The following is a 12971-nucleotide window of genomic DNA, read 5'->3' as shown; positions in this document are numbered from 1 at the left end:
AACCAATTAGGAATGAGATTACGTAAAGACTGCTGTCAGACAGAGCTGTCACGTGGTGAAGATTCCTCTCCTAGGAGCTTGAAGTTGCAGCGTGAGTAGTTGCATCCGCAGTGTTGTAGTTAGGACTATAGACGCATAGCTTTTTCTTATCATTGTAGATATTCACGCTCGTTTCGACTTGAATTTAATTTGGAAACTTTAATAATATGAAAGCTAAATAGGTTCCGCGACGCATTGACAGTGCGGTGACCACGTGTTACTGTATGTACTGTCTGGCCCAGAAATACAATTACGCGTCACTGAAAGGAGAGAAAGCACATTCGTTTAATTTCGCACCTGCAGTGCACATTTTACTGTCTACTGTCAGTTTGTTGCTCTCTCGATGTGTGTGTTTTGATAAAGGATACCTCGCTAATGACCGATGATAGGCAGGCCACTCAGAAAGCCTTGAGGTCGGTTATTTGGGTTATTTTGCGACTGTATATGCACGTGTCAGCTAGGTGTCAGCTAGGTGTCAGCTAGGTGTCAGCTAGGTGTCAGCTAGGTGTCAGCTAGGTCCGCTGTTGGTACCGGCTACTACCTGCCAGGTCCAGATCTGTGGTTTATTTTTTATTTATTTATTTATTTTGTCTCTAGGTTTGACAAGATGGAGGCAGTAATAGTAGTGCACGGTGGCGCGTGGGCCATCCCAGATGACCTGTCCCGGGTGTCTCTGGAGGGGGTGAAGGCCGCAGCCCTTCAGAGTTCCCTGGTCATGAAGATGGGAGGCAGCGCACTGGAGGCTGTTGAGGTGGCGGTGAGGGCCATGGAAGATAACCCAGTGTTTGATGCAGGTAAGTGTGGAGTGGAGTTTAAAGGGGTGAGTGTAACAGAGTGAATTTTGAGTCCTCATAAACCCTTGTGGAGTGAGTCCGAGGTAGTTGCGAGTAGCTGGTAAACTCGCAACTACCTATTGGCACAACAGTCAGGACGTCCGCCTCGCAAGTGTAAGTGTGTGGGTTCAAATTCCATCCTGGGCAAGCCCTTAACATGGGTCCAACTGAGCTACACCTATACCCCTGGCCCTGGAGGAAAGGTTAGATGGATCACCAATGCTCAATTAACAAACATTGTTCTGTTAACCCCAACACCAGTTGGTTCTTACTTAGAAGTAACTAGTGTTTTTACATATCAACATTGTCGCAGTTGATAGTTAACCCCTGCCCTGAGGGTCGCCTTGAAATGAAGGGTTGTTCTATGACCAGGACGTTGTTAATGGAAGGCCTTGGACACAGGCGATCATCAGATAAGATTACACCTCTGAACCTATGGGAGCAAAACAAGCCACTTCATTAACACACCAGGCCTGTCGGGAGCCATCTCATTTGTGATGGCCAACTGCCACATTAAGGGAAACGCCAGAGCCTCTTGAAAGAGAAAGAGCAAAATCAGCACTTAATCAGGGGGTCATTTTATAAACAAAGGCAGTCAGGAAGGAGACATCCAATCAATAGAGGTCTAATGCAATCACTCTGTGAGGAGGGATCAGATGTTTGAGTGACACCTAATTGCTGAGTTGGAAAGCGTCCAGTGATTGTTATGATATGTTATATGTGATGAATGATGAGTTATACTGTCATTATAAATTAATATCACCATAAAGGACAGATCATCGACAGCTCTTGTTGGCGTTTGATATCATAAGTCAATATCACTTGACTTAAGGTCAAGTTCACAAAACATGTTTAGAGCAACCTGATTTTTGGTGGAGGCATATATCCGCGAAGCAGTATTTCTAGTTTTGTTTTGTTTTAGGTTATGGGGCGGTGCTGAATACCGATGGAGAGGTGGAGCTGGATGCTATCATCATGGATGGCAGGACCCTGGCTGCTGGTTCTGTGTCCTCCGTGAGGAACATTGCCAACCCTGTGTCACTAGCACGCGCTGTGATGGAAAAGGTAACTATTGTTTTAGCTTCTCCTTCTTTCTGCTCTTTCTTCTCTCTCATTTCACATAAACAATGCCTGTCAGAAGTTCTTACAGAGAGGCATAGAAGACGAGCTATCGACCTGGAGCCTTGCTAAAGATCTTGTCCAATCATTCCCGCTTTTGTTTACGTGGGAAACTATGAGGTAGTGGATTTTGTTCCTGTCTTGTCTCTTTGCCAGATTAATTACACCTCTTTAGAAACGTTCCACTATCCTTTTAGCCAGCTCGTCACCTTTTCAACAAACTTTGTATTCTTTAGCCTTTCACAGAGAGCTCCTGTGTCGTTAGCCCAATATAACACCTTGCCCCTTAACTGCTAAACGTGACAGAACATTGTCTCAAAGAAAAGTAATGCGTTTTTATAATGATGTTAGACACTCTGCAAAAGTGTGGAGATAAATCACACTGATTGATCAGAGCGAGACAATGTGATTTGCTTCAGCATCACAAAGCCGCCAAGTGACAGTTGAGAAATAATTGAAAATCCATATTTTAGGTACACACACACACACAGTCCACTATACAGAAAAATGTCATTAAAAGAGAATGTGTGGAGATTAGAGAGGCATCTATATCCCCAAACTGGGCCCTTGTCTTGTGTTGCTGACAACTAATACCTCTCAAAATGTATCTGGGAAATGGATGAGGAACATGACTCAGACCAAGACCTGCTACAAAAAGACTGACAGCTCACCACATAGCACATCCCACCATTTATTCATTTACTGGGACTCACTGTTACTTATTAGGTTGTTGTTGTTAGGGATATGCCCTCCCCCCTCCCCCCCACACAAAATCTGCCCAGATAAAGCATTTGGTAAATATCAGAGTATCACGGTATCCATGGACCAGATGGTTGTTGCCTTTTCAATTAGTGTATGAAACCGTTGGCTGGATCATTATCCTATCCAGTGTGCCAGGATGATACATTTACACAATGCCATTCTGATAGCCCTGCATTCTTATTCTCTTCTCAACATGCATGTCATCTCAAAGGTGGGTGTCTTTCTCCATGAGCCTTATCAAATCAAATCAAAATGTATTAATATAGAACATTTCATACACAAAGGCAAGGCAACGCGCTTTACCCCACGTTAATGATGCAATATTGTAGCCTGTCTGCAAAACTAGATTCACCCTGTCGCTCCGGAGCAAGTAAAGACACGGAGGATAAATGTTGTGAGGATGGATGTTCTGGGTTGTCTGTCACCTCTCTGGAAGACCTTGCTGTGTACAGGCAGATCTGGGAACAGCTCGGTATTAAATATTCATTAGCGGAGTGAGTGATCAATGCAGCGATCAAGCTTCACTGACCCCGTGAGCTCTTGTGTTATCTGGGGCGCTTTCAGTCTGACAGAGAAAAATCACTTTCATAACCACTTTAATATTTTAAAGTTTCTCAATAGAACAAATGGTTTTAGACTGTCTGCTATTACACACAGGATAAATCAGACAAAAAATGGGCAATACGGTTACAGTACAATACAGTTGTATCTTCAGGTAAAGTCTAATACTAGTAATTTTCTCATCAATGCTTTGTAATTTTTGTGATCAATTTTGTTTCTATTACTTTCCAAGGACAACAATAATTAGACAACAAGGGAGGTCCAATCATCAATATTGTTGACAGATTGTAATCCAAAAGTCTTAACGTGAGCCCCTGTTTAAAGGTGAATTATTCACAACTACTGTGGAAAGGGTGCCCAGAGAGCACAGGCCTCTGTGCATTCATGCATTTTGTTGGTGTAACTCAGTTGAAATGGTTAAAATCACACCTCAGTTTATATGTAATAGATTACCACAGGATCCAGGCTAAGAAAATGTATTTTTTTTCTAATAGGGAATGAGACACATTACATGCATAGAAAGATGTTTGCTTAAACATCAAATTAAGTTCATATCTATCTATCTAAAGCTCATTTGACTCATTCTAATGAAGAGGGAAAAAAAATCTTGGTCTGGATTTGAACCCGGGTCTACAGATCACTACGGCAACATCTTAAGCACTTGCCACCACACCAAAGAATCATAGTCTGTTAAGGGGGGGAGAAAGGAAAAAAAGGGAGAAGAGAGGAGAAGAAAAGAGAGGGAAAAGGAGAGAAAAAAGGGAAAAGGGTTTTTTATGGTCTCATCCTCCATTACCAAAGCTTTTCAATGTTGATGTATATCATAAATTATTTTCAAAACCTTTTACCACTACTTCTATATATGAAGTATTTATGTGATAGGGCACTAGGACCCAGTAGGGAGCGATGGTTAGGAGACTAGTGCCCTACTTGTCACATTTATTTGAGAGTAAAATTGAATCCAAGGTTCTCGGTTTGAGTCTCATCCTTGCCAGAAATGTGTTTATACATGACTGATTAATGAACATTATATTAGTGATGTATTAATAATCCTTCAGTGAACATACATTTTGGCACGTTTATCCACAACGCAAAAAACAAAAGGAGAAATCATACATTTTTATGTGACCAAACTTGTATTTTCAGCCACCCATTATTGTACTAAAACACAAAGGATAATACTTTTTTTTCCGTTGCTTTCACACTAAAATTTAAAAGAACACACAGTTAGTGAAACCTGACACTCACACTCACAACCTGACACCTCAGTGTTTATCTGATTTGTTTCTCATGAATCAGATGATTTTGTTTTGCATGCATGAAAACATAACATAATATAGGTTGCTTAAACAGCAAGTAAATAAAGTTGATATCTAAAGCTGATTTGACTCCTCATTGTAACAAAGTGCCAACGTTCTCTTAAGAAAAACAAAATCTTCATCAGGACGCAAACCTGGGTCTACAGATCACTAGAGCAATGCTTTAACCGCTTGGCCACCGGGCAGTACGGGCAATACTTGGCAGAAGTAAGGATGAAGTGATATCGTCCAGATATGGCCACATTTAGTTTTCTTTTAATCTGTGTATTCGCCCAGTGATTCTGATCTGCTCCAAAATTTAATGGGTTCCAAGTTGGCCCTTGCTACACCTCTCCACCGAGTTTCGTGAAAATCGCTCTGGGAGTTTTTGTGTAATCCTGCTGTATAACGAACAAACGAAATCACACACCCAACTGAAAAGATATCCCTGGCAGTTGCCAGCGCAGAGGCAATAACTCAGTACTCAGTTCTTCCACCATATCTGTTCTCACGCAGGCATGGGCTTTGTTGTGATCAAAATCTGTATAATGTAGACTACCCTCCCTCAGAAGTCATGTTACAGACAGACTAATGCTCGCTCTATCTGACTGATACAAATTGAATTCATCTTTGGTGAGAGGAAGTCTTTTGAGGCCGTCTCTATACCTCCTTCCTTCTTCTGTTCTTTGAGCTTCAGGGGAAGGTGTCAGACTGGGGGCTTTTACACGGCAGGTATGGATTAACGCTCAGATGGGAGAAGCTTAGCTTAGCCGTCAGGGATAGAGTTGCAGCCATAATGGAAAGGTCAAGGTGATATGGCAGTCCTCAAGGCCATATAATCTTCTATCTGGTTCTTTATCCTGTGTCCAGAGTAGAGCACTGGAAGATATCCCTCCAGTGGAAGGTTTTTAGTTTTGTCTACACTTAACTACTGGGACTGAAGATTCATTATATGATTAGAGATATCAGTGGGTTTCTCATTAAATTGGTCATGCACTGTGTTTAAAATGGTAATATATGAATCTTTTTGTAAAGCTTTTATTCTGTTTTTCTCTTATCAATGCTTTTTGCTTTTCTGTTTGCTGCCATGGCGTGAGCTCAGACGGACCACGTCATGCTGACAGGCCGAGGGGCCAATCGGTTCGCAGAGAGCATCGGCATCCACACAGTCACCACGGAAACGCTGGTGACTGCGCAGGAGAGGAGGGAGTGGGAGAATCACAAGAAGTACGCTACTGGAGTCAAGGAGCTCTTCAACTCTCAGTGGTGAGAAACTACAATAAGCAGTTTGTCAAATGTAAATGTGTTCATTCAGGTCTTGTCTTAGGTGATAAGTTAATTTCATCCCTAAAATATAATGGGCCTTCAGCGCAGATGCAGTCACAGTAATTAAAAATGGAAATGTAATGAAAAAGGAAAAGTGTTATATTCAAGCAATCACTGACAAATGATGCATCACCGACCTGAAAATCACTTGTAATGAACTTTGTGTAGAGGAAGGAAACAGGTTGACTCAATAGGGGAAGCAATGGGGGGGGGTGAGTGCAACAGCGGCGGGCTGCTTGATGGATGATCTGACAGTTGCAGCTTGGTAATTCTAGAGGAAGACTTTACATCCTTCCCAGTGAGTGACACGACTGAGCTGAGGAAACTCACATTGCACAGAAACATGGAGTCATTGTTTAATATCTGAGACTGATCAGAAACTGAGGAAGACTGCTGTGTACAGACTCTGTTAGAACAGCCTGGTTATGGAGACAGAGGCAGATCAGGATATCTAGGGAGGACAGGCTGTGCTCACTCTGCCCACAGTCACAGGGAGAGATGGAAACCACTTTCATTTCCTTTCACATTGTGACCTATACACAGAAATATGAACGACATTTTTCACCCAAATCACAGACTAATAAAAATTATTTAAACCCTCACTGACGGAGCAAATTTATAATTTCTATTAGGAGAAAAGCCCCACTGCTTAGCACTAGCAGCGAGGCTAGTGGAACAATGTACAGTACAGTATGTGGTCCAGATTCATTGTTACCAAATATACTACAGGTATGTATATTTGTATATATGTATATTTTATTGTTAACATGACATTGTCATTCAATGTATACTGTTTATTTTATGTTTGCTTTACCGGGTAATTTTAGTATTTTCTTGCCATGCCAATAAAACATTGTAATTTAATTGAGAGAGATAGAAAGAGGTGCATCTCAAAAAATAAGTTCATTATTTTCCGTCATTTCATTCAATAAGTGAAACCTTCATATATTCTACTTTCAGTACACATACAGTGAAATATTTCAAGCTTTTTTGTTTTAATCTTGATGATTACGGCTTGCAGCTCATGAAAACCCAAAATGTGGTGGCACTGCTGTTATGGAAGCCTGTGTGGATTTGATAGCAGCCTTCAGCTCGTAAGAGGGTCTGGAGCAGAGAAGCTGGCAGTAAAGTTGGATGTTAGAATTGTCTGTCCAGATACCATCACCTTGCAATTTCCACATTTCATCTTTTTCTCTGAGTCTGTACTTATCTCTGAAGTAAGTGTGGCAGCCCAGCGATTTTGGAACAGCGTGATGGAGGCTGCTGAAACCACTGGACGGAATTGGAAATATTATCACCCTTATGAGAGATTCCACAGACTTGAGGTTGTCAACAAACAATATTTCTTGGTTGTGGGCATAGTTATTTCTGGACAGAAATAACAACTCCTCAAAAACAGAATTCTATACATGTTTCATGACATCATATATAACATAGCTACACCCAAACCCATAGAATTGCTATACATCAGAGCACTGTAACATCCTGGCAAAACATATGTTCTTGAGCTTTGACAATTTTATCAGTTTTAAAGAGGCCTGTGTGCTTTAAAAGCTCTAAATGGTGTAGCACCACCCCCCATCCACGCTAAATGAATTGATCAAACAAAGACCTGCAGCAGGCTAGAACCAGCAGAGCATCCGACGGAGGCGACTCATCCATCACAAACGCACCACTGTTGGTTAGACGGTTCTGTCTGTCTGGAATACTCTACCCTGTTCTGTTAGGGAATGTCCTAAAAGTGCTTTTAGCACTTTTAAAAAACCTCTTGAAGGGATGGAGGCTGAAGTCCACCCAAACCTGCACTCATAGATAGTCTAACTAGGGTAAACAGTATTATGCAATCTATATAAATTGATATTATTTTTTATTTTTTTATCTTTCTTCCAGAGAGGTTGCATTTCTCTCCTAGCAGCAGGTCTATTGGAGTCCTGAATAGTGGTACACATCCAGCTCATAGATACAGTAGACAGATGGATAGATAGAGCTCCTAAATGAATAAATAAACATACCACACACAGTGCACACAATGAAGGGAACCAGAATTGAGACAGTGGGAGCTGGAACAGGGGCAAGCAGTAGAAACAGAGCCCTGGATGTGCTGAACGACAGCTGGTTGAGCTGCAGCCACCTACCCCCCCTCTGGCTCTGCGTCACTGCTGATGGTGGCCTGGTGCTCCGTCCAAGACGCAGGTCACTGGCCTCCTAACACATACACACCCCCCTGGAAGCCAATTAGTCCCCATCCTCATGTAGGGTTATTATGCAGAAACCCAGAGCCCAGAGGAGTTCATCCTAGCTAGACCTTTAAACATCAATGGGGATGACAGCGCATGGTTATATGTGCTCACGGAAGTGGGCAAAAACCATTAGAATGCATTAGAATGTAGAGCCAATTAGCTAAGGCCGTCATTATTAAAGTTTCCACCTTTTGGGGGATTTGATCAATACAGTTCGACTTCACATACTGTACACGGTTGCTGTAAATCTCTGTGTCCGCATGGGCACTTTCAGACACCAAGCCCTCTTACACCTGCTCATTCGTTCTCTTACTGGAGTCAGTTCAATGATACTTGCCCCCTCCTGCATAGTGATGCCATGGCAACCTGCTTTGTTATGACGCTGTAGACTGAACTCTCTTTGGTTTCCTCGCTCAGTGCCTCACTTCCAATTCCATCAACATGTTGGAGCCTTGAACTGGGCATCGATGATTCAGACAAACACAAACATGAATAAGACTAGTTTAAAACTACTGTTCTCAACTTCCCTGTTTTCTTAGTCCAGGGATAGACTTCATATGTATCCCAGGAACCAGCCCTTCAGATTTTATACTCTTTTAAAATGTGTGTGTATATATATGTATATATATATATATATATATATATATACTTTTTTTTTTTTTTTTTTTTACAATATATTTATTGGCATTCTTATTTAACAATCAGCAGCAAAACATGGTAATAAGATGGTGCCACCGGTTTTGTGTTGATATACATAATGGCAGAATGATGTCTGTAAAATTGATCTCACCATAGCAGGCTCGGTAAAGGGATCCATCGCCCGTCGGGTTCCAGCTCGTCTGCATGCTCCATTAGATAGTTAATAGATATCAGAGGTCTTCATGGTGTTTAGAGTGAAGGATTTAATAGAACCATAGAACGTGTCTTAAGATTTTTGGTTTTCACCTGAGCCAATGAGCCGGATCCAGGCATCGGTGGTGATTTAATAGACCAATCAGATGCCTGTCAGTGGTGATTGATGTCTCCGTTCAGGAGGCTGACATGTGATCCTCCACCAATTGCTCCAGAGTCCAGACAAATATTTTTTTTTTTTAGGAGCCAGTGGTTTAGCTAACTCACTTCACACAGATCCGTTTGTGTGAGTTTGCCATTGGCCTACCTTTCCACACAAATAATGTTATTTTCCAGTACTGTCTCAAGTGTTTTAACTATAAAGGGCTTTTGAACAGAGGGATGGAAATAAATAAAGTGTTCTGATCTTGGACTACTGTGAATCTGTCACATGTGACCTTCTTTGTTTACTGTAGTGCTGTGAACCATGTCTCTTAAATACTGTATCTTTCAACAATTTCCACTCAGGGATAAATAAAGTACCTCTGTGTCTCTATCTGTCTGTAGGGGTCATGACACAGTGGGAGCCGTTGCTGTCGACTGTTCTGGTAACGTGGCCTGTGCAACATCAACTGGAGGGATACGAAACAAGATGGTGGGCAGAGTAGGAGACTCTCCAGTCATCGGTAGGTACAGTAGCTTTTTGTTAGGAGTCCAAAACATAACCCAATAACTTCCTGTCCTTTATCAATGTAACTAACAATTCAAGAAAGATCCTGTCTACCTATCTGCTTTCAGATCATACTTTATTTGAATGAATCTTAATGAATCTATGAAGAGAAAGAACCTCAGTAGTGTACTTCTTAGCTACAAGTTGTTGGGAATACCTGAAACACTCCTGTTACTTATTTCTTTAATGAACCAGTTGTTTAAAGTTTCCCCTCCTTTGTGATGTTTTAATTAGGCTCCGGTGGTTATGCAGACAACCTGAGCGGAGCGGTTTCCTGCACAGGTCATGGAGAGTCTATTCTGAAGGTCACCCTCGCAAGGCTCATCCTCTTCCACATGGAGCAAGGTGAGATATCAAATCATTATTCCAGGAATATTCTGGAATTTTTTAATCAAGGCCTCATTTTTGTCTTACCTATGATGTTTTTGACTGATGGAGATCATTTTCAGTTAATTCCATGCTGTAGATAGCCTTGGGTCGTTCCAATTTCCACTGGTGGCTAATGCTAATGCAACACAATGAAGTCACGTTAGCCTGTTCAAAAAACACCCAAAGCGCACCCAAAGACAAATTAAATATGAGTAAAGTCTCTCTGGGATTCTTCTGTGTCTATTTACCATCTGTTTTGAATTCAAACTATCGTGTAATCTGTTCTGGTTTGTGGAACTTATATTTTAGTATTATATAACTTATATTATAGTTCCAGAATATCCCTTTAAATAATTTTCAATAAGTAGTTATTCAATAATTAATTATTACTGTGAAGGAATCTTGAGGTTGAAACACCAAACCAACACCAAATTAATTTTTAGGGTTTAGGAGTGGTTCATGATCCGAATTATTATACAGCCATGTAATTGGCTTACGTCGCTCCTAGAAATTAGTAGAGAGAAGAAGAAAAACTTTTTAGCACATCTGCACGGGCAGGTGTGTAGGACAAACTCACAAGGACTGAATAAAGAAAAAATCTCTCGCACATTGTCCACTTCACTTACAGCAATTTTCATGAATGTTTCGGCACTAGGTCATGATCAGGTTCAAATGGAAGTGTAGCTCTTGGTTTTGTCCCCCCACGATAACATGATGCCATGTTGTTGTGTTATTATCGTATCTAGTCATTATTTAACCAAAACTCCTACAGTATGCAAACCTAGCGTAGTATCAGATTTGATACTAAAAGGTGTTGGTTACTAATGCTCTGTCAATTATTATGTCATGGTACTGCAAGAAATCGAATACTTAATGAGGCTGTGTTACTCCGTCTTTAAGTGCCTTCCTTAATTTAAGCCATTTTTATTATTTAAATTGTTAATTACAGTGGCAACTCTAAACAATGCAACAAGCTTTGTCCCATTCAAAAGCACCATGCTAAACTGTGTAAACCTGGTCCCTTATCATTCCAATCGCTACATCCTAACTCAAACTGTGTGTAGCAGGGGACCAACGACACTCACATAGGAATATGGGCCACATGCATCATAACCAGAATCAAACAAACGGATTCTGATGCTGAAATACCTTTCCTATCTGAGTATCTGTGTTTTTGAAGGGCTCTTTCTTCCCACCAGTTTCTAGTAGCCCAGGCCTATCCTTGGAGTAATAACATCCACACAGCCATCAGGCTTTTATGCCTGATCATGTTGAACAGCTTCTGTGTGGTTTCAATACAGACGTTGCCAATCATTTTTAATTGGTGGGCAGGAGGAGGTGCTGATTGAGCTTGCAGCGGCTGCATTTGACTGATAATGAGGTAGAGTGTGTGGAGGGGTCAGTGGGGCTATTTTCTGTTGGATTGTCCTCTGGTAATCACAGGAAGAAAATGTGGAGAATGGCTACACTCTGTCCTTCTCTCCATCTCTCTCTCTGCTTGATGTTTTCTGTGTTGAATGTTCAGCCCTCGGCTACGCTGGTATTCCCTCAGCGTATGAACCTGACTCTTTTGTAGCTTGTGTCTCTTTGTTGCTTTGCACTTAGTCTGTCTTATTATTAAAATAGGGTTTGACTATGGGGTATCAGACTGGCTCATTGTGGAAAAAGTCAAGAGCAAACTAAGGGCAAAATGGCCAGGAAAATGTATCAAGTTACACCACGTTGATTTGGACAGATAAGGATGGAAACCCATTTACATTATATTAGTCATTTAGCTTACACTTTTATCCAAAGTGACTTACACTAATTGCATTTAACATAGGAAAAGCCAATGCACTACTACTTGCCAGAACTCGAGTGCATCTCATTTCTAAAGCAAGTGACTAAGAGCATAATATAGTGCTGAAGGCAAAGTGCAAGAATACTAAACTAAAAATGCAATAGGTGCTACGGCAGCGACTCTGCTGTCTTGATGTCAGTGTGAAGTTCATTCCACCTCTGCGGGACCAGGTCAGAGAAGAACCGTAACCGTGGCGATCGACCGCAGGGGCCTCGGACCTCGGCGCCTACATGTAGTATTTGAATTGAAACTGTACAGTGTGTTTTTGTAACACAACTACATTATCAATGCCATAGTGCACCTATTGGGTGAGACCAGACTTGCTCAACATTTCTATGTGACGTTGTCCTGACAGGTAAAGGGGTCCAGGAGGCGGTGGATGTGTCTCTCAGCTACATGGGCGATCGTGTCCAGGGGGCAGGAGGGGCCATCGCCATCTCTCCAGCCGGGGCGTGGGCCGCCAGGTTCACCACAGCGAGGATGGCTTGGGCAGCAGTAAAACAAGATACTTTGAGCTATGGTTTAAACCCAGGGGAAGACTTTAAAGAGTCTTTAGAACAGTAATGGCTTTTTTTTGCTTTGTTTTTCTATAGGAATAGATACTAGACTATTAGCAACTGAAGCAAAGGTCGTGTCAGCAGGTCAACTGCCTCTTTCTCAGTTGGGGAATTCTCTTATTTTAGAGGACCACACTGCTGTTGGAAGATATTATTTTATATTAGTTTTATACAGCTTCAAACTACCTAATATGAATTTTGATAGATGTATTATAGTTCTAGTATTCACTCTCGCTGTATTCACTTTCACTGTATGTTGTGCGTCAAAGTTAATGTGTTGCTTTAAAAAAGAAAAAAAAGCACATAGGCTACTGTAAGCAAAGCTCAGACACCGATCGGAGACGAGGAAAGTACAGTTCAGTAAACAAAACAATTTTTATCCCACCTTCTCTTCTATTGTAATTACAAATACAATTTAACAAAGTCAGAGATAAACAGAATACAAACTTTTGAAAGTTATGTGAGC

The 12971-nt window shown here is 41.3% G+C and overlaps 1 protein-coding gene across 1 annotated transcript; it reads left to right on the top strand.

Moving 5' to 3' along the window:
- Nucleotides 1-646: 646 nt before the first annotated feature.
- On the top strand, nucleotides 647-12512 carry LOC311326087 (isoaspartyl peptidase/L-asparaginase; the record flags this gene model as incomplete). Its single annotated transcript, XM_084458927.1, has 6 exons — nucleotides 647-833; nucleotides 1795-1937; nucleotides 5715-5878; nucleotides 9577-9695; nucleotides 9974-10084; nucleotides 12304-12512. 6 exons carry the CDS (start codon nucleotides 647-649, stop codon nucleotides 12510-12512), a joined length of 933 nt encoding a protein of 310 aa, XP_084315053.1.
- Nucleotides 12513-12971: the final 459 nt, after the last annotated feature.

The sequence above is a fragment of the Borostomias antarcticus genome, assembly GCF_949987555.1.
Source record: "Borostomias antarcticus genome assembly, chromosome: 25".
Classification (NCBI taxonomy): domain Eukaryota; kingdom Metazoa; phylum Chordata; class Actinopteri; order Stomiiformes; family Stomiidae; genus Borostomias; species Borostomias antarcticus.
The sequence above is the reverse complement of the archived record's forward strand: the minus strand, read 5'-3'. Positions and strand labels throughout refer to the sequence as shown.